The 23,352-nt window shown below is 37.2% G+C and overlaps 1 protein-coding gene across 1 annotated transcript; it reads right to left on the minus strand.

The window, feature by feature from the left end:
• Positions 1-333: 333 nt before the first annotated feature.
• NMS (neuromedin S) lies at positions 334-22,545 on the minus strand. The gene is made up of 9 exons (XM_007501128.3): positions 22,372-22,545; positions 20,589-20,644; positions 20,248-20,298; positions 14,756-14,815; positions 14,637-14,660; positions 14,495-14,548; positions 4,930-4,971; positions 4,074-4,121; positions 334-479 (listed from the first exon to the last, which is right to left on the minus strand). The coding sequence occupies exons 1-8, from the start codon at positions 22,445-22,447 to the stop codon at positions 4,077-4,079; spliced, it is 408 nt and encodes a 135-aa protein (XP_007501190.2). The 5' UTR covers positions 22,448-22,545; the 3' UTR covers positions 334-479; positions 4,074-4,076.
• Positions 22,546-23,352: the final 807 nt, after the last annotated feature.

Below are 23,352 nucleotides of genomic sequence, written 5' to 3' on the forward strand. Positions count from 1 at the left end.
GGTCAAAAGCCAGCTAATTGCAGAACTAAATAAAAAATTGTAGTGTCCAGTTTATAGTCCTTAAGTTAGCTTCTGGGATTGGAATTTCACAGTTTAGATTCAGTAACCTTGTACCAGAGAGTCCAATACCAACAGCCTATGCATAGTCCACAGGTCCTTGGAGCTTCTTTTTCCAGTGTCTGCATCAGAACAACAAGAAGCGTTTCTAATTTGGCTTAAAAGAAAAAGTCATCTTCTCATGTAAATGTGAGGGCCTAACCCAATGGAAACAAGAGAAAGGCATGAGCCTGCTTAACAATTCAACATATTTTGAATAATTACTCAAAGCTTTAGTAAATGCAACTTTAATTTATTATACAATGCCAAATATTCTAAGCAATCTCACTGGAAGATGAAGAAATTCAAAAAAGCAGTTCAATGGCAAATTGCCCAGTCATTGAATCAGTCTGTCAATTCGTGCTTTTGCTTGCCATGAAATTCTGAAAAGAAGAAAATATGAAATTGGAGTCATAACTCTCTCAGGAATAAGTCAGTACAAGAAAGGAGGCAATATTACATGATCATGTAAATGAATTTTAAAACAACATCTATATGTGATGCAATGTAAATATCCAGAGTTTCTCCACCTACAAATGGGATATTTCCCCTCCATCCCATCTCTCTCTGGTTCAACCTTTTTGCTATAATACTGAAGGAGGAGAAAAAGGAAGTGGAGAAGGAGAAAGATGATTATAATGAGGAGACTGATAAGAACTATGATGATGATCATGAAGAAAATTATGAGGAGGAAGAGGAAGGGGAAGAAGGAGAAATATGATTATAATGAGGAAAGTGATAAGACCAATGATGATGATCATGAAGAAAAAGATGAGGAGGAAGAGGAAGGGGAAGAAGAAGAAGGGGAGGAGGAAGAAAAGGAAGAGGGAGGAGGAAGAAAAAGAGGAAGAGGGAGGAGGAAGAAGAGAAAGAAGGAGAAGGAGGAGAAACAGGAAGAGAAGGAAGAGGAGGAGAAGAAGGAGAAAGAGAAGGAGGAGGAGAAAAAGAAGTAGTAGTAGTAGTAGTATTTTCCTTGTAGTGATTCTTGGGTCTTAGTCCCTTTTTTTCCAAGTGTTTTACCAGATTTCTTGCTTCAAATAAAGAGCTAAACAGAATTTTAGTTCACTCATCTGATTTTTCAAATGAGAAAACTGAGGTTCAGAGAGATTAAGTGACTTTCCCAGTCTATCAAATGAGCAAAATGTCAAGATTTGAACCCCTGCTCTTTCCCCCTAAACCCAGGCCTCTTTCCACTTTACTACACTGCCTCTACTCTACCACACCTCTCTTGATCCACAATGTCTAAAATATATTCTATCATTTCTGCTTTTTTTTAAAAGCACAGTGCAGAGTCACCAACCTGGATGAGCCACATCTCCCATCTGACTCTGAGTACCCAGGAGCTCTTTCAGAGAAAACTGTAATTGTAGGACTGCTTCCACAGAGCTACTGAAGATAGATAGTGCTGGAAAAGGGACCCAGGCAGGGTAGCTCTCTGCATAGACAGGCTATGGTTTACCAAAAGCCCTATCTAGATCTCCATAGTGCCATATTTCTGTCATGAGACCCCAAGCAACTTGTCAAAGCGTCTCCTCCAAAAGTCAACAATCCTTTATGGAGTGCTTACTATGTGCCAGACACTGTGCTCGTTGCTAGAAATACAAATACAAGCAGAAAGAAAGAAAATCTTTGCCCCCAAGGAGCTTAAATTACCTTGTGGTTCCTGGACCACAAAAACCATGAACCTTGGACACTGGGCAAGAGTTCACTTTCTCCCTGGCAGTAGGTGATGGGTGGGATTTCACAGAGGTTTCTATTAATGAGGCACTGAGTGCCAGAGTGATTTTCTACACATACGATCAACTTCTAGGCAGAGTATTTAGGTTAAGGAAGCTGATACTATATTTTCCATAGATCAGGCAGTTACTGGTACCCAATGATCTCTAACGGAGCAAATGAATGGTTTGTATATACTGCTCATTACAGGATCAGCTTCCTTGATAAGCCAATGAATGTATAAGCAACATGTGTAGAAAGGACATACGTAAGAAAGATATATGCTAGAGGAAGAGTCAATTCTGGATTTGGAGCCAGAGTGCCTGGAATCAAATACTGGTTCTGACCTTGCTTCCTATGTGCCTTTGAGCAAGTGTCTTAACCTTCATGTTCATCATCTATAAAATGGAAGAGTTGGATTATATATTCTCAGAAGTACCTTCCAGCTTTAGATCCATAATCTTATGAACTAGTTCATCAGATATTTTAATACTCTGCAAAATGAGAATCTCTTTGTTTCATATTCATTTCCATGTAGATTCTCTTCTGGTTTATAAATGAACTCACATTTTCCCTTCAAAACATATTCCTTTCCTCTGTTTTTCTATTTCTATTAATGGTGCCACCATCTCTCTAATAACCCTGCTCAAAGCCTTAAACCATTTTTTTATTATTCCCTGAGTCAATTACTAAATCCTATCAATTTTGCTTCAGCAATATTTCTCACAGTCATGCCCTTACTTTCATTCCAGCCTCATTATTTCTTGCCAAAACCATCTTTGTAGCCTTCTTCCTAGTATACTGGTCTTCCTGGCTATAGTCTTTCTCCCTTTTAAACCATCTTTTTTGCTTTCACTCTTTATCTTTATGTTTTTTAAACCCTCACCTTTCATATTAGAAGCAATACTCTGTATTGGTTCTAAGGCAGAAGAACCACAAGGGCTAGGCAAGGTGGGTTAAGTGACCTGACCAGGGTCACACAGCTAGAAAATGTCTGAGGCCAAATCTGAACCCAAGACCTCCCATCTCCAAACCTGGCTCTCTATCCAGTGAGCCACCTAGCTGCTCCTGCCCATATTTTCATTTTTTTTTAAACCCTCACCTTCAGTCTTAGAGTCAATACTATGTATTGGCTCCAAGGCAGAAGTGTGGTAAGGGCTAGGCAATGGGGGTGTTAAGTGACTTGCCCAGGGTCACATAGCTGGGAAGTATCTGAGGCCAGATTTGAACCTAGGACTTCCAGTCTCTAGCCCTGGCTCTCAATCCACTGAGCCACCCAGCTGTCCCCCCCTATATCTTCTTAATGCCCCCAATTTTGATCATCTCACTTTTCATTCAAGAACTTTGAACAATTCTCTGTTGAATATAGAAAAGTTACAAATTTGTGATCCTGACATTCAAAAGCTCTCAAAAATCTGTCTTTGGCAAGCCTTTCCAGCCTTATTTTATACTAACCCCCATCACAGACTCTACATTCTTTCCAAACCAGACCATTTCCTCACTACACCCTATTCTTATCCAATTTATGAGTTTTTTGTGAGATCTGGAAATCACTCCTTTTATGGTCCATCTCAGGTGCTGCCTCTTCAGTGAAGCCTTTCCTAAAATGCTCTCCCACCAACAATCAAAGGTGACATCTTCCTCACATTTATCCTAGCAAGAGTAACCTAAAGAATCTCTCTTTTCCAAAGATCACATTCTGCCATGTCTCATAGTTATTTGTATAATTGTCAAATTTCTCCAATTAGATGTTTTATCTACATATTCTCAGTACTTCACACAGTGTCTTATAAGTATTCAGTACTTAATCAATTATTCAAATTAATTAAATTGAATTGAATTGTAGAAATATATAACTTTTACCTTTGTCTTATTTCTCTTAAAAGGAAACAGTTCAACCCATTTTCTTTAGATATTAAAAGTGACTATGTAAATGATAAATATAAAGACTATAAAGAAAATAAGGGAAATATATGAAGAAAAGAAAAGAGAATAAGAACAATACATACCATGATTACATTAAAAAAATAACAAACCCAAAATCAAGCAATAAAAGTATCAAGTAAAAGAAGTCCAAAAGGAAATGAAAAGCAGAGGGTGTTTATATTAACATATATATGTAATTTAAATATTTTTTTAATTGTAAACAATTTGGAGCTTGTCGTTTTGCACATATCCTTTTAATGCATTTGTTTAGCTAAATGTTTTTGGTAGTGGTGGTGGTTGCTAAGTATATAATAAAAATGAGATAATCCAATCACCTTTTAAATGTAATGGTCACGGTTTTCAATATTCCTTCCATTTCTAGGCTAGGAAAAAAAACACAATAAAACAACAATATAAACGTGTGGCACACGGAACAACAGAAATATACTAATACTCTATGGTTGTTTAAAAACCTGGTCTCCCCTTAACTGGTCTATCTTGAGCATCAACAACTCTCCCATGGGCCAGTCTCTCTCCTACTGCTTGGTCAAATGTTTCACCTGTGAATCCCTTGTGTTCTCCCTATTGCAAGATGCTTTGTAATATACATGAGGGTAAAGATTGTACTTGCTCTTAGCTCTGTCTTCCCAAATGGGAAGTGTGGGAGGTACTCTGCTCAGGAAGTCTCCCTTCAAAGACTTCTGTATGGTAACAATCAACCAGCTTCCTGGGTGAGCAGGACTGTCTTGGATCATGTCTAAATTAAAGTAATTTAATTGAAAAAATGGGATTAAACTCCAGTTTACTATTATTTCTACTCCTAAATGGAATTTTCCTACAAGTCTATTTTTAAATCAGGTTGACAAAGAGTCAAGAAAGAGTAGAAGCCTCCTGAAGGTTTACCTAATCATTTTAGTTTCAAAAGGTTCAACAGTCAGACCACCCTATAGGTTCTAAAACACATTGTTCTCCTCATTTATAGGACTTTTCAGGTGTTAAATTAGTAGCGGAAGGCATTGGTCCAAAATCATCTCTTAGGTAAATGGACAGACGATTCCCACAATTAGTTCCCCATTAGTAACATGCAAACAATGTCTATATTAGCTCGATTCTGCCTCTGAAATTTTTCCATCAATGGCATAGCAATGTTCTTTTAAGATCTGAAGACAGAGAAGAAGAAACGCACTATACCCTGAAAAGGAAAAAAGGCCGTCCCATAGTACCAGCGCCATCCTGCAAAATGAAAATACAAATCATTATGTAGATGGGTTAAAATATGATCTTTCAAAATTTCAGTTGGGGCCTGGGGCTATTTCCAATATCTCTCTTCACATCTGTATGCTGATCACTTGGGCTCTTTCCTGAATGAGGCAAATTGCTAAAGGCTCATGGCCCCCAATGCCTCATTATCTGGACTTATAATTAAATATTAATAGTCCAATGAATGATCCCTATGCACAAGGAAATTGTAATTAAATGCACTCAGGCTCAAGCTTTAGGAAATACTTTCAAGATCACATTAGTACAGATCAATTCCTTCCTTCCCAGAAACAGTCTGAAACCTGCTTTAAGGTAGCTAGTAACAAATGCACTCTTTTTTTTCTCTTAATATTTTTCCTTTTGTTGGTAATTTTTATACAGTGAATGTAGTCAATGAGGAATAAGCTGGTTTCTTTGCCATGGAGAACTAACTCCTTTATGGGGAAACTCCTTTTACCATGCATGTTAACTCAATGTCTGCAATTTATAATCTTAGTTACCTAGAGTTGTTCAGTTGTTTTCAGTCATGTTTGACTCTCCACAATTCCATTTGGGGGTTTCTTGGCAAAGATACTGAAGTGGTTTGACATTTCTTTCTCTAGTTCATTTTACAAATGAGAAAACTGAGACAAATAGGGTTAAGTGACTTGCCCAGGGTCACATAGCTTCTAGTGTCTGAGGCTAGATTTGAACTCAGGAAAATGAATCTTCCCGATTCTGGGCCCTAAACTCTCATCTACTGAGCCACCTACCTACCCTACATTAAGTGACTTATCAGAATCCAGATTCAAAGCCTTCTCTTACATGTTGAATATAAGTTGAATGTAATCATCTGTCCTAGAATCTTATTAGAAATTTCCATCCAATTCATGAGTTTTCTAGGAGTTAAAAGAGATGTTCTGATAGTGAGTATTTTATAAAATGAATTCAGTTCTAGGTAAGACCTTGATAGCTAGAACCCTTAGGACCCTGTAACAGATGCTAGGCAGGTAGGCAGTGCAGTGGATAGAGTGCTAGACTTGGAATCAAGAAGACTAAAATTTAAATCCAGCTTCAGACACTTATAGGCACTTAACCCTCCAGTATCTTTGCCAAGAAAATCCCAAATGGGGACAAAGAGGTTGGACACAACTGAAGCAACTGAATAATAACAGCAACAAATGCAGAGAGACAGAGACAGACAGAGGGACAGAGAGGGAGAGAGGCATCAAGGCAGAGAAAGAGAAAGGCAATATAACAAGGCATAGTGGATAGAGCACTATCATTAGAGTAAAAAAAAAAACCTGGGTTCAAGTTAACCTCTGAACAATCATAGTCAAGTCACTTAAATCTCTCAGTGCCCCAGGAATTCACAATCTAAGACTTTAAATTGCAGAGCTGGCCCAGATCTCCATTGTAGAGGGAGTTTCCTATTCATAAATTTCCAATAACAATGAAATCACAGGTCCTGTCAACAATAATGAATACTTTGCATCGACTTTTCTGAGTATCTGTTATATTGCTCCATTGGAATATATAAAGACAAACATCTTTCCTTCCTCCCTCCCTACCTCCCTCCTTCCCTCCCTCCCTCCATCTCTTCCTTCCTTCCTTCCTTCCTTCCTTCCTTCCTTCCTTCCTTCCTTCCTTCCTTCCTTCCTTCCTTCCTTTCCTAAGCACCTAACATAATTACTTGTATATAATAGGCACTTAACAAACATTTATTGAATTGAATGTAAGCCCTTTGGGAGGCAAGGATTATCTATTTTATTTTTCTTTATAGCCACAGCACCTAGCATACTATAAAAGTTTTTTTAAATGTTTGTGTAATTAAATTGAATATTGCTCAAATGCCTTCTTTGCAAACTCAGTCACAGTAGCCTATAATTGCTAGAAGTTGATAATAATACATATTGATTCAACAGTCCAAAATTTCCAATGAATCATGCTGTCAAAAAATCATAAATTTAGAGCTGGAAGAACTCTCAGATGTCGTTTAGTCCAACACCATCATTTAAGAAATGGAAAAACTCAAGGCCAGTGAAAATAAGTGGCTTTTGCTAAGTCACATGGCTTGTAAATAACAGTTTCGAACCCCTATCCTCAATCTACCTTGAACATGCTGGGACAATTAAAAATTCCAAGCCTGGGTCCCAGGTAAGAAAATCAATTTATTGATCAAGCTACCAATAAGTTAATTGGCCTGTGTTCTCTCTCAATATTCAAAGACCAATTCATTCAGCATCTTGTCTTTAAATACAATTTTCAAAGCTCATTATTCAGCCCTCCCCAAGGCATTTCTAATTGGTGGATACCTAATGAGAAGGTGGGTTTAATGTTTTATAGTCCCACCTTGACTACTCCTCCATAATGATGGAAAAGGGCATGCCTGATCATAAGATTCCACTGTCTAGATAAAGAAATCAGGTTATGCTTGGTTAAGAATGGCCTTTCCCATTCACTTCAAAGGGGAACCCAAGGATTCTGCCATGCAGCCTTCAAGACATAGTTAGCTAAAACTAATTCTTGTTTACCATATAAAATGGAGCTCACAATCTCAATCTCAGTTGTCCCAATTTTCAAAGTTTCTCTGGGGTAGGGAATGTGAAAGCATTCCTTGGATTGTAAGGACAAAGGAATGAAGATAGAAGTTTGAAAAAATATTGTTCCCCCAATTAGAAATAATAAGTTTATTATTAGGAATACATCCACCACACTATAATGTCTAAGAGTTCCCCAATTATTCTAATTAGCTAGAAGTTCCATCCTATTTTATTAAAGACAAATACTATATTAAAAAATCAAACATAGTTCAAGGAAGTTGAGTTCTGTGGCATAGCATGATTTATCTTTTTTAGAACTCTTACCTCCTGTCTTACAATCAATACTAACTACTGATTCCAAGGCAGAAGAGCGGTAAGGGCTAGGCAATAGAGGTTAAGTGACTTCTAGAAAGTATCTGAGGCCAGATTTGGACCCAGGACTTTCTGTCTCTAGGCCTGGTTCTCAATCCACTGACCCACCTAGCTGCCCCCATACTGTGATTTTTAAAAGTCTGAAGTAATTAAACATTACATTACTCTGCTTCATCCATATAGTCACAATCTTGAAGGAAGTGCAGAGTTTGACTCCACAATGATACAAGCAGCAGTGTTCCCTAGATTAGACTTAAAACATTTGTTTTAAGGTCCCTATTTATTAACTTTTAATTAAATTTGTATTTATTATATTTATTAACTTTATAATGATATATTATATGACATACTGTGCAATTATAATTATAAATATTAGTTATTAGCTTTATAATAAATGTTATTTATTAACTTTAAATTTAATTAACTTTTTAAGTTGCCCAGTGGTTGTTCCAAATTACCAGGGACAGAGATTGGGCTTGTAATTTCCCTTGTATAGGTGAAGAACCAGCTCCCAAAATTACTTTCTTCCTTCCCTGACCCCCTACCCATAGAAATCCTGCAGGCAAGTCATCACATCCTGACATATGGCAGGAGCCGACAATGACCCCCAACCCCAGAAGTTCCCGTCACTCCCCCTCTTGACATATGCCAGGAACCTATAACACCCCAGCCCCAGTTCCTGTCAAGCTCCTGTTCACTCCGCCCACCCCAGGAATTCCTGTGCACTCCCCCTACCACAAAAGTTCCTGGTCACTCCAGTGTATAAAAAGCCTGCAAGCCCCAGAAACAGGGCTCCAGCCGTTTTTAGAGTGCTGAGCCCAAACTGCAGTTTATTTAATAGACTCCCTCCTGTGTGTTACATTGTTGGTCATTGTTTCATCCTTGGGATTGATTAACCGGAACTTCATCGGAAGTTCCCTTCCACCAGTGCAAACTGATACCTTCCCTTCAACTTATGGTCTTGCAGAGTTGCTTGGGAGATACAGTGGTTAATTGACTTGCCCAAGATGGCTTGGTCAATAGATGTCAAAGAAGACCTACAAGATCTCTATCCATTACTTTTCACTACCTGCTGATCCTCTGCCTGGTGCAATCAAGTTCAGCAAGCAGAGAGAAGTCTTTGCCAGAGGACCTAGCAGGGTTCAAGAGAAAATTTCAAAGATGTTGTTATGAGGATCTAAGGGGCTTCCCGTGTAAAGAAGAGAGAACCTCCACAGGCAAACATATATGAGAAGAAAGAATATAAAACATTTACATTTAGGAGCAGCTAGGTGCTGCAGTGAATAGAGCATGGGACCTAGGCTCAGGAAGATCTGAGTTCAAATGCCATATTTGTTCAAATACAAAATTCAAATAGGATTGATATTTACTAGCTTTGTGACCATGGGTAAGTCATTTCGTTTCTGACTACCTCAGTTTCCTCATCTATAAAATGGAAATATTAACTCCTACCTCCTAGTTGTTGTAAAAATCAAATGAAATTATATTTACAATGTGCTTTGCAAACTTGAAAGTGCTATTTAATCAGGCAAGATGGAACCCTGGGCCTGAACCTGGAAGGACCTGGGTCCAAATTTGGTCTCAGACACTTCCTAGCTGTATGATCCAGAGAAAGTCATTTAACCCTGATTGCCTAGCCCTTGCTGCTCTTCTAGCTTCGAAGTGACACTAAGATAGAAGATAAGGGTTTCTTTTGAATGTTTTCTAAATGCTAGTTATTACTATGATATGACTGCTACAGGAAGAGAGGGCAATTAAAAAAGACAAGAAATGAATGAAGAGGAAAAACTTCCAAGGTTCCTAACATGCAAGAGAGGTTCAATTTCTCTTTGCAGATGTCTGACATTTATGCCCTCCAACAATGGTAGACATTAGGACGGTTAAAATGAACTGTTAGTGCCATAAAAATGTGGCAGCAGCAAGAAGCTCGCTTCTCCCTACCAGTGCCGAAGCAAAATGCGTTAAAGGATGCACTGGGTAATGCTCTGGCAGAGACCGATGAATTAATTCTCTGTTTGCCCCCAAAATGATCCAATATAATGCTCAAACAGCAAACACGAGAGCATTCCTCTTTGAAAGGCCAGCCTTCTCCACATCCTCTCTAGCATCTTCACAATATAAATGGCTTTAATTTTCGGAGAAAACTCTATTGCCAAGGCCGAACTTCACCTTTGTCCCCTCCGCTCTCCCGCAAGAGCTCCTCTTGCAAGGACGGCCGAAGTTCCGGTTCTTGCGCATTGCTGCACTAAGTAACGAATGCATTCTTCAAACCCAAATCGTTCTTTGGCGACCAGATTTCTCCCGGGTGCCCAAGAACGCCATTCACTTGGTGTGGTTGGGAGGAGGAGAACAGGGCTGTGGCAGCCACTTCTCTTCCCCAGAAATCCCTTTCCCGGGGAGGTTTGCTTAAGCGACCAGTAAAAGGACCCCTGGGGCAAACGATACCCTTTCAGCTTTGTGGTAGTAATTTGCACTTCAAAATTCCCATACTGAGCAAGTTTCGGAAGGCCACGTTTTCCTTTATAACAGGGCAGCTTTGTGGTACAACTGAGAAGTAGACCTTATCGCGGGCATTTCTCTCACTTGTCCTCCCCATGGTCTGCTGCTTCCCTTCCTTTTACCTTGATTGCCCAGCTCACTCGCCTCTGTTCCCAAAGGGTCTTACTCTCTTAGCTGTTTTTCCTTGGGAAAGCCAGGGTTTGTAGCAAAGGCCGGAACTGTTGACATGCCTTTAGGACATCTCATTTTAGATGAGGATCATTAGACAGAAAATCTTCAAAGCTCAAAGACATGGCTTTCTTTTTCTTTTTTTTTTTTAAACCCTCACCTTCCATCTTAGAATCAATACTGTATATTGATTCCAGGGCAGAAGAGGAAGAGGCTAGGCAGTTGGGGTTAAGTGACTTGCCCAGGGTCATACAGCTAGCACGTGTCTAAAGTCACATTTGAACCCAAGACCTCCCAGTTCCAGGACTAGTCCTCTATCTGCTATGCTATTTAGCTGCCCTAATCACATAGCACTTTAAAGTTTGCAAAGCAGAGTATAAATATAATCTCATTTGATCCTGTTTCTAGACCTGGCTCTCAATCCATTGAGTTATGTAGCTACCCCGATGGCTTTCTAATAGTGGAAATGCAAACCCAAGGACAGAATGATTGAATTGGGAGGAAAATCTAGGTTATGGAGGAGAGGCTATAAGATCATAGGATTTAGGTTTCATGCTCAAAGGGCTCTCCAATAAAGATCATCTAATACAACTTCTTCATGTTGAAGAAACTAAGGTTCAGTTAAGTGACTTGCCTCAGGTCATACAGATAAATATATACCTATATAGATACAAAAATATTTATTTTATAAGTAAATAGCTAATTCAGACCCAGGTTATTTCTAATTCCTTTCTTAAAAAAAAAAATTCTTACCTTCTGTCTTAGAATCAATACTAAGTGTAGGTCCCTTCCTTTCTGTCTTAATAACAACTCCAGGGCAGAAGGGAAAGGACAAGCCAATTGAGGTTAAGTGACTTGCCCAGGGTCACCCAGCTAGGAAGTGTCTACATTCAAATTTGAACCCAAGACCTCTGGTTTTTAAGCCTGGCACTCTATCCCCTGAGTCACCTAGATGCCCTTCTGATACTTTTCACATCATGCCGTGTAAATTATCATTTATTCTGCCTGCTTCCAAGAATGGCCCTGGTATATAATAATTTAACAATGTTTAAAGGTTATCCTAGGATTTAAAAATGAAAAAACTTTACACATTTTGTCCAATCATCTAATTTTATAGATGAGGAGACTGAGACCCCAAATGGTGAACTGACTTGTCCTCAGATGGTAGACTTGTCCAAGGTCACATAGGTGAAGAATCCCTTTTTATCGTCACTATAACAAATTGTAGCATCCTTTGTTCATTCCTACCACCTCAACTATGTGTGGAAATACACACACACACACACATGTTTTTTAGTCCTTTCAATTGCGCTTGACTCTATGATCCCATTCAAGGTTTTCTTAGCAAATTTTACAGATGAGGAAATGGAGGCAAATAAGGTTAAGTGACTTGCCCAGGATCACACAACTAGTAAGTGTCTGAGGGCAAATCTGAACTCAGGAAGATAGAGTCTTCCTGACTCCAGGCCACCACTTTATGTGCAATGGCACCTACCTACCCACCTCACACACACACACACACACACACACACACACACACACACACCAAAAGATGGCAACATTCATTGTTAGAGGGATTATGGAAAGACAGGAATGTACATACATTGCTGGGAGAGCTATGATTCAATCCAGCCATTTTGGAAAGCAATTTGGAATTATGCAAATCAAGTGACTGAAATGTCTGTACATTTAGAAGATCCAAATAGTTCATTATTAAGCTTATATCCAAAGAAGAGCATTGATAAGAAGAAAATCCCATGTGCACCAAAGTATTTATTGCAGCACTTTTTGTGATAGCAAAGAATTAGAAACAAAATGGATGGCTATCCACTAGGGAATTGGGTACACAAGTACAATGAAATATTACTGTGTTGCAAAAGTGTGATGAATACACAAAAGCATGGAAAATTCGATATCAAATGAGTCAAAGTAAAGAAAACAGCCTAGAAAAAATATATACAAAAATAACTACATCAGAAATAAATGTTGCAAAATTATAAAGAACAAGGTCAGCTAGAAATAAGAGATAGGAGAAGAAACTCTTATCCTGCCCCCTTTGTAGGGATGGGAAGTTACCAGGTACACATTACACATATTTTCAACCGTTTTGATGCCCTGGTCACTTATATTGATTTTTCTTTTTTTTTCTTTTTTTTTAAATGTTGTTATATGGGATAAGTTTGTTATATGGCATGATTCTCTGGAAGGAGTGGGTGAGGGATACTAGGGAAAATTATGAGATGGAAAAAACAAAATATATTAATAAAAACTTATTTTTTTAAATGAATATAAACTATAACAAAGAAATTTGAGAAAGTCAATTCTACTTCTGCGAGTCTCAGTTTCCTCAACTGTAAAATGAGTGGATTGAATTAAATGATTTCCATGATCCTTTCTAGCTTGAAATTCTTTGATCCTGAATAGCATTACTCTATAATTATGTTGCCCAAACTCTGTTAGCCACAGAACATATTGGAGGTTTGAACTACTTGATGGAACCTATAAATGTTCTTCTGGGGTAGCTTACAGAGAATCGCGTATTCTGGATCAAGTCATTTCATGTTTATGGAAAGGGCAGGTTTTGGAAATTGGCTTGAGAGAGGAATATTTTTCTATGTGCTGAGCTATAGTTAAGAACCTGCTTTATTCCTGTGGAACAGACCTGCTTGCAACTAGCCTATGAGTATTTGTGAGATGTGAGATCCAAGGAGAGAATGTCCTCGTATATCTCTTATTTCTAACCAACCTTATTCTTTATAATGTTTCAACATTCAATTTTGATGTCATGCATTTTTTTCTAGGCTCTGCTTTCTTGACTTTGAATCACTTCATGGAGAACTTAACATGCTTTTGTGTAGTCATCACATTCTTATAGCACAGTAACATTCCATCATATTCATGGTCCAAATTTGTCTGGTCAATCCCCGATGGATAACTGTGTACTTTGTTTCTCATTCTTTGCTACCACAAAGACTAGACTCCAAGTTACGACTCCAAGTTACTTATAGAGTAACTTGGAGATGACAAATAAAGATGTCCTTTCCTGTTCTTCAGGTCATGAGGTGGTGGTTGGGGTGGGAAGGTTATAGTAAGCAAGAGGGACAAATGGAAGACAAAAAGTAATTGGGGTAGATGGGACTGTATGAATTTACTAAGCAAAGTGCCACAGCAGAGACAAGGCAATTCCTTCATGCCTACCCTGACCTCTAAACTCATGGAGAAAAAGGAAACAGGAAATACCTCTGGTCCTCTCCTTTCTACGAACCTCTCCTCTTTCATGCCCTTGTCCTGAGTAAATAACTGATCATATAAATATATCCTCCTCTCTTGGATTGATCCTTTTGTTCCCCATTAATCAGTACCTTCCATTCTTCCCACCATCCTGGCAACCAAAAAGATATTATTCTGTGTCCTCACTGCCCTGCTTATAAGTTAGGTATAACACAGGTCCATGGACATGCAGTAAGAGACTGTCTCTTCTTCTTTTGATATATACATTATTTAATGTTTTAAATGGAAAAATGTCACTAAAATGTACATTTCTTCATGGGACCTCTAAACACATCTATAGAACATCAAGGTTCCATAAAGCAAAGTTCAGGAAATTCTATCCTGACTCTTGCCACTTATGTGTGACCTTGGGCAAATCACATAACCTATTTGGGCTTCATTTTCCTCAATAGAGTCAGATGAAGAGACTGGACTGCATGACCCACTAAGGTCTCTTCCAGTTCTAAGTATGAAATTCTGCTACCCCTTGAATATGCCCACAACTCTTATTTCAAACTGAATACCCTAAATAGTTCCCACCCAAGACTTTCCCCCCATATAATCTAGAGCTGATAATATTTTTTTCAGCAAAAGGTAAAGCATGAGTAATAAATATTGAGTATGAACTGAGAGCAGATCAAATGTTAAAATACTCAAATACTGACCCTGGGCTTGACAGGAAATGTCGCCTCTGGAGCTCTGGAGTAGTGAAATAAAAACTGAATTAAAAAAAAAAGGTTAGTATTAAGCTTCACTAATTCTAAAAGAAGAAGATAGATGCATGTATTAATGTCAAAAGTTACTTACCCTTTTGTATACTTCTTGGTTAGCCTAAGAAAGATGACTTGAAGAGGTTAGTTGGTAATTTCATTAGAAGAGAGAAAAAACTATACATTGTTGGGTACAAAAAAGAGAACAGACTTTACCTTATTTGCCTGCATCTTTTGAAATATCCTGGTACAAAACTCCATAACTAAATCTGCAACCTAAAAGCAAAGAGATTCACTGGGATAATAAAGCTGGGAAAGTGAGTGAAAAGGAAAGCCTTGCTCAGCATGCACATGCACAAAGACTACATAATTGCTGCATTGTTATTGTTGTTTAGTCATTTTAGTTGTGTCTGACTCTTCATGATCCCATTGGGAGTTTTCTTGGCAAAGATTCTGGAGTGGTTTGCCATTTCCTTTGCCAGCTCATTTCCTCATTTAGATGAGGAAACTGAGGCAAATAGGGTTAAATGACTTGCCCAGGGTCACACAGCTAGTAAGTGTTGGAGTCTGGATTTGAACTCAGGATGATGAGTCTTCCTGACTCAAAGCCCAGCATTCTCGCCACTGTACTACCTGGCTGCCCAAATGGTGCATGGTGTTATAGAAAAAAAAAGGGATAGTAGAATTTTATATTTCTCTTATTACTGAATAGTTTAGAGGACATTCATCACATGTTCTCTAGCTGCCCTATTCTAAGAGTTCTCTTCCTCCTTCCCTCTAACTCTTACTTCCCTGGTTTCCTTTAAATCTCAATTAAACTCCCACCTACAGAAAGCCTTAATTTCAGTGCCTTCCCTCTATTAATTATTACCATTTTTTTTGTATAAAGTTCACTTTGTGTATATGTATAAATATCTTTGCCTGTTGTCTCTGCTATTAGATTGTAAGCTCCCTGAAGGCAGGAACTATCTTGTGCCTCTTGTTGTATCTCTGAACTCAGAACAATGACTGACAAACAGTAGGTGCTTAAAAAAAAAAAGTTTAATTGGTTGATCCTTTGAAATTGCCTAACACAACTATTATAACAAATTTGCAAGTGAAAGAACTAAAGCTCAGAAAAGGTAAGTGACTTGTTGGAGGCAACAGGACCAGGAAGTTGCTGAGTCTAAATTCAAATCTTTGTGCTTCTGGTCCAGAACTGCCTTTCATGCAAACATTGGTTTAATAAATAAGATCCTATTATGTATTCTCAGTCTTTGGTGGGAAAACATTTACTTGGTTTCATACAATTCATAGCCTAATAGTTCTTTCTCCTGATATTCACTTGACTAGGATAAAAAATATTTCAGCAATTAAATGAAGCTTTCGCTTTGAAAATTTGGTGCACCCTAGCGTTTATTGTTGTTAGGTTTGATCATGATTAGTGACTGAAACTTTCTCCTTTTGGAAGCTTTCCCAAATGAAATTTCACTATTTTGTCAAGAAATTAAGTTTTTAAAAGGTCATTCTAAAACTAGACCTTCCAAGAGCATTCTAAATAAACAGTAGATTGCATTTATTTGTAGGACTAGTTGGTTTTTAAATATATGCACACTGGGGCTGCTAGATTGCACACTGGATAGAGGGTCAAGGCTGGAATCAGAAGGCCTACACATATACATGCACATATACATATACATACATACATATATATATATATATATATATATGCACACTGCATTAAAAGGGATATGACCCCCAATGTGATCAAAGCAGATCTATCTCCCTAAAGAACTGGTCTGGCCAAACAGCTTCTGAAGCCCGTGCTTTATGCTTAGTGGTTCATTTCCCATCACTATATCTTTGAAGGTTCCTAAAAGGTTCTTCCTCCTTACTTCTTTCTCCCCAAATCCCTTACTCTCTTTGACACTGAGCTCAAGGACTATTTTCTACATGAAGTCTTTCTTGATTCCTCCTTCTCCCAACTATTAGTGGACCTCCTTGCTTTATCACATAAATGTCTATTAAATATTGAAGTGATTTTTTGAAGTATCCATCTTATAAGTCATCCTACAAAATTCGATGTCTTTCAGTTCCTTTAACTTGCTTTTATTTTAAATCTTTTACCTTTTTCTTGGAATCAATACCAAGTATTGGTCCCAAAGGTTGGTAAGGGATAGGCAACTGGGGTTAAGTGACTTGCCTAAAGTCACGCATCTAAGAAGTGTCTGAGGCCAAATTTCAACCCAAGACCTCACATCGCCAGTTCTGGTTCTCTATCCACTGAGTCACTTAGCTGCCCCATGAAGCCTTTCTTAATTCCTCCTGCCCCCAGCTACTAGTGAGTCTCCCTCTTTTACCACATTACCATCTATTAAATATTAAAGTGATTTTTAAGTATCCATTTTGTAAATTATCCTACAAAACTCAATGTTTTTCAGTTCCCGTGACCTACTTTTTTCCTATTCTTGCCTCATAAAAATGATTGCTAGAGAATTATTTTGAACAATCTTTTAAATATGCTTATCTGCTAATATTTCTAATTTGCTTGTTATTCACATTTATATATTCTTCATTTATTTCAAGTTTCAATCAAAACAGAAATTAACATAACTAATAATACTTCTAATTTTACACTGCAAATATAATTTTATCTTCAAATGATTTGGGAATCTCTTCATTTTGAGAGCAGTTCTCAAGCTTGTATAATGGCAGATATAGAAATAAATGCTTTAAAAATCAAATTGGATTGAAAGAAATGTGCGTGCATGCTCACAAACTCATAAGAACAAAGGTCGATTTCTTAGTATTAATTGAATTATTGTTATTTCTACTCTGAGTTGGCATTAGAAGATTTATGAGATGACAAGAAACTTGAAGTCAGAAAGATTAATTATTTGGTTAACCTTGAGCAACTCACTTGACTTCAGTTTCCTCATCTGTTGAAAGAATGAGATTCTAAATCTTGTGATTCTCCTAATCAGTCTCTCTCACCAGAAGGGATCACTTCTTATTATGACAGTCCTTTCCCTTGCCAGCATCATTTCACTATTTATATATGGGGGGGGGGGGATAAAGGTGTGCACACTCATATGCGTGCATGCTTACTGATTATAAAGCAGACTTTTTTGCCGTATTCACATACACAGGAAATAATATTGTCCATATTGTGATTTTTCCTGTACTAAGGATAATAATGGGAGCAACTATGTGGTGCAATGGATAGAGTGCCCAACCTGGAATCAGGAAGATTCCTCTTCAAATGTGGCCTCAGACACTTAGTATGTGACTGAGCAAGTCAATTCACCCTGTTTGCCTCATTTCCTCATCTGTAAAATGAGCTGGAGTAGGAAATGGTGAACCACCCCACTATCTGTGCCAAGAAAGAGGCAGGCATGACTAAAACCAACTGAAGGATAATAATAAATATGAAGATTTCCTTCATGTGAAATTAATAAAGGGTTCATGTTCATTCTAAGACAGGAGGTAAAGGTTTAAAAAAACCCAGAGCTATATCAGGAGCATGAAAGGGAACAGGGAATAGCTTCATTATCCTACCAAATTCCTTCTGGCTTCAAGTGGGAAGGATGCAGAAGCAGGAAACAGATTACTTTTATCCTTAGAAATATAGTGGATTTTTTTTCACAAATCTTTGCTGAGCATATAAATATCCAGGTGTATGATGGTAAATGTTTAATAGCTGGCTCTTAAAAATGGGCTCCACAAACTTGAAAGTTTGATCTGCAGTGTTAATATTTTCACCATCACTATCTCATCTAGATGATAACAGAGTTGTGAATGCCCACCTCTAGAGAAAGAACTGATAAACAGAATCAGGAACAACATAGTGTGTGTGTGTGTGTGTGTTCAGGATAAATGTACTATACATTTAATGTATACATATATTAAAACTATGCCACATATGTTTCAATTTATCCATTCTCTCTGGAGACATATATGTGTATGTGTACTATCTATGTGTATTGTACATGTATATCTGTATAATACACATATATTAAAATCTATGCCAGGTGCGTTTCTATTTATCAGTTCTGTCTTTGGAGGTGGACATTTACAGTTCTAGCAATCATATAGACTTGTGATAGTGGGAGAGTGTATGTTATATATGTACTATATGTGTGTGTAGAAGAGACAGACAGACAGAAACAGAGAGAGATAGAATGAAATGTCTTCTCTAGTGTGGAGAGAAGATGGGAGAGAGAGGGGGGACACACGTGACCTTTAATGTAAGAAACAAATAAATTGAAACAAAAAACCTCAATAAAGCAAGTTCTGATCTGTAGCATTTTCCAGTTTCCAAGGTGTAAATGTTGACAGTAAAAATGTAACAATTTGTCCTCAGGAACTTATTCTGTCTGGTTCTAGGACACCCCTCTAAAAGAATCTAATTGCATTCTCAATTTCTTCCATTTGAAATCCACTAGTTATATTTGCTCCTGAACTTGTAATATATTGATGGGTTTGTTTCACTGAGTTCATGTATACCCAGACAGGATTCATAGAACCAGTTTTCAGAAGGAGAGAAAATAAAAGGGAAGGATACTTATTCTAAGCTCCACATTTCACATTAGACCTGCCATAGGACATCATAGCACTGAGATCCTGATTATGAAATTCCTGCCTTCTATTACCTATATAACACCAGCTTCTAACCCCATACTCATATTCCCAGGGGAAGCATCAGAAGAAATGAGCATCCCTTTAAGGTGTTACTCCATTGCAATCTACAAGTAGTAGTGGGTAGTGAATTAGAGCATTATGAAATCTGATCCATATCTTTTCATTTGGGCACCATGTTAGCAATGGCTACTTCCAAGATTAAGAAGGTGACAAAATATTCTTCAAGCATTTGAAACATAGTGTAGTCATAAAAAGAGAGCATGGACGATTCTGGCTAACCAGAAAAGTTTTCTGACAGTGAGGAAAGACAAAATTTGCTGTACAAAATTGGAGCTGTAAAATGCCATCAATGCCACCGATATGATGCACTTGAGTTTCCTAAAGGCAGTGGACTGGACTAGAAAACCTCTTAAGGCCTCACTTAGCAATCTATACTCTCCTTTTATGTCATTTGTGGCTATGTGATCTTAGTTGCTTCAGTTGTGAATTTTGGCTAGAGTAACAAGGAAACAATAGATCTCAAATGCCTTAAACATGATAGATTGATCAAGAAATGAAGTGGTCTTTGCCCATGAATTCTTGACTGGTAGAAATTTATTTTGACTTAACTGCCTGATTTTCAGGAAACCTGCACTGATTTATTTTAGCTCTATGAATGCATTCTAGGCTTTTTTATTATATAATTGAAATGAATTAGATTATATTATGTTATACTTGGTGTGGGCTAGTCATGTAGTGAATATGCGAGCCAACTGATGAATAGACAAGTTACAAAAAGGATAAGAAGAAATCCTCCTGGATAGACCATCATTTTTCTTTGCAGGGTGGCAAGTGTAATGGGAAAATATTGACAAGAATAAGAGTATAAAATGGCACTGATGCTTACAATCTTTGCAAGGGTGGAGAGTATACATGAAGTAAAGAAAAACTAATCACTGAAAAAGAAGGAAAAACTACATTTATTCCATACATTAGATATTTAGAAGTTAAAGAGAATTTGTTAGTAAAAGATATTAATTATAAAGGCCACAGATATATTAATAACTCTGAAAAAAGTAAGAATAAAAATGTTAAAATCTTTTTTTTACCTGAGGTTGTTTAGTCAGAGAAGTCCATTGATTTAAACACAATGCCAGCCTCTATTAAAAAAAATAAAGCATACTACGTCAAAACCAAGTATACCCATGCATATAGTTGGTTTTATTTAGTCAGCAACATTCTAATACAACATATTTATGGTTCTAAAAATAATCAACTCTAGTAGAATATTTGTGTGGTGTTCTCAGACACTGATTTGGCAGAACTCTTAGAATTAATTAATTTATTGAATTCTTGGTGAATGAATCTGCTCCTAAACCATAGATTTATTATAAATAATCTGAAAAATAAAATATCAAATTAAAATTATATGTAATAGAAAGTGACATACCTCAAGCTGCTCAATGTCCAGACCCTCTGGAGGATGAGACAAAGGCTGAGGAAATTCTATTGTAATAAACCATAAACAAATATCCATCAGAAATGAGGTCACAGAACTCACTTTAATAGGAAAAAAACAGAAATTTCTCATTTTAAATTCAGATAGACATGATAGTCTGCTTTTGCGTTCAAAAATCAACTATAAAAACATAAATGGGAGAAGTATGGCTATAAAGTTGTTCAAGTGAATAAGATCTTTGTGTTTCAGTGGGTTTCCATTTCATTGCAAATTATCAGTGTGGTATAGCATCCAAAAAAGCTAATTATAGAATATTACATTAAGTATAGTGTCTGGAGTGAGGAAATAGTCCTAGCGTGTTCTGCCCAGGTCAAAGTACTAGTAAATTTGGAGTATTGTGTCCATTTCTGGGTTCCACATAAGGAACACTGATAAACTGGAGTTCATCTATCACCAGGGGATATGGAGACTGATCAGAGGGATTTATCATGCAGAAGAAAAAACTTGGCAATGGGTAGAAATAGTTATCTGAGAATACTTGGAAATTTTTCCTATGCAAGAGATATACTTTTCTAATAAACCCTAAATGGAGAGCAAGAAAAATAGGTTAAAATATAGAGAGGGAGAATTGGAGCTGATATAAGGAAATGTTTCTTAATAATTAAAGCTTTTCAAAAATAGAGAAGATAGCATGCTTCAAAGGATTGCAGTATTATTATTGGAGGTAGTAAATAAAGTTTCTTAAATCTATACAGCTAGATGATTTTATATTTAGATATTTTCTACTTTCCAATAGCAAAATTTGGGAATAGCTAAAACTTCTAATTTTAGCATGACTACTTTCTGTGTTCTAGTGAAGCTAATTTTATTTGTAACAAAAATCCAATCAGCCTTGAACATCGATCCATTATTACCTCCTGGTTTCTCCCACCAAAAAAAAAATTATCTGAAAGATGTACAAACGCCTTTATTGATTGCTTGTGTCTATGTCTTGGATTCTTCTTCGTCATTAAAATGAAACACGTCTACTTTTCTAATATATTTCAAAGCTCTCTCCTAAGCACTCCGGACAGTTCCATGGGGACTACTTGAAAACTGGCTCCCTCTTCTATATTATTTAGTGGTTCTTTATCCTTACATTCTGAAACCTGCTCCCCTTCTCCCTTCCATCTCTGCCCACCTTATCCCTGAGGCAATATCATAACCCAGAGTCTGTTATAAAAATGACAGTCACACAATTTTTAAAGGCTATCGTTGCAAAATATCTCTGCTTCCATTCCTGTGCAGAAATGTCTAAGAAGTAAAATTTCTAGCCACTCTTTTGCCTTTTTAGGTTTCTAAGAGTCTATCCCAATTAAAACAACAACTAGACCCTCCCTGCAAATCTCTTATATTTCATTCCTCTATGTAAGAAAGGTAGAATTATCTGAAGTATCACCCACCACTTTGCTGAGACAACACTGGGACAAAAATATTCACAGACAAATCTGTTACAAAAGTACCAGAAAGAGGTGGGGTTCTTCCTTTCTTTTTGCAAATGCCTTAGAATAATGGAAAGATAGGACAGACACCTTGAAGCAGAACTCAGGAAAGTGATCAAAGGAAGGAAATAAGAGAGTAAAAAGTCTGTGATCCGTGGATTGCAGCATGCACACAGGCAGGTGTATGGGCACACACACACACACACACACACACACACACACACACACACACACACACCTTCCCAGGGACTAGGGCATTGGTCTGCTTTTATGAATCAATGAATGAGTCTTACCTGAGCAGGAGATCTGTAGAACACAGGAGCAGGAAATGAAGAAGAGCAAAGGGAGCTGGGGGGAAAGTTGATTCATCTTCAGATTCTGTTTTTTCCTTGCTGACTACAAATTTATAATCTGGAGGAGGATTTGGGCATTTCTCTTTCTAGTTCAGAAAGCTAAGGAAATCATCCACCAGAACAAATTGAAGATATGCCTTTATTTTCAGAATAATCTGGACCACTAACGGAACAACCAATCAGCATTCAGTAGAAGAATCCCCATTTTCTCATGAACATCTCCCTGAGTTTTTATTTGTAGAGCAATACCCTCCCGTCATCCTTTTCAAGCCAATAACAATAGAGGATAGAGAGTCAGATTTATTATCTAATAGCCACTTAAAAACCTTTTCTACTTCAAGAAATTCTTTTTTAATGTAAGAACTGACTACAAATCTATAATCTCTCACAGGATTGAGTCTACTTGCCAAAAGATTGTTTTATACACAACTATTATTTTGAAGTCATAGGAGTATTCTGAGAACAAAAGTAGAAGCCTGAGAAGCAAGCACCATATCATCTGAAATTAAATCCAGAAATTCAATTTACTTTTAAAAGAAAATATTTTAGTCTTTTCAATATTTATTTTCATGAAGGAATTTGGTATTGGAACACAACTATAACAAAAGGAAAACCAGGGGTATGCCATTGAATTTAGTGAAAATAAAGAGAACTAAATTATCTCCTGGTTTTGAGGTGACTATCTCCAATGTTAGATCTCATCCTTCCTTGAAGTATTTAGGGAGAGTAGAGGCACTTAAGAATGGATGCAAAGGGGGGAAAAACTACAGTTCTCTGTAAAGATATTATGCAGTTTGTATTCAACAATTTCCCTTCATTTTAAAGTTAATTTTGGCATTTTCCAAAAAAAAAAGCTCTTATAATAAAAATAAGTGAGAAGTGACTAAGAAGGAAAAACTTTCTGGGGATTTGAAATGTTTT

This window comes from Monodelphis domestica, chromosome 8 (genome assembly GCF_027887165.1).
Source record: "Monodelphis domestica isolate mMonDom1 chromosome 8, mMonDom1.pri, whole genome shotgun sequence".
NCBI classification, from domain to species: domain Eukaryota; kingdom Metazoa; phylum Chordata; class Mammalia; order Didelphimorphia; family Didelphidae; genus Monodelphis; species Monodelphis domestica.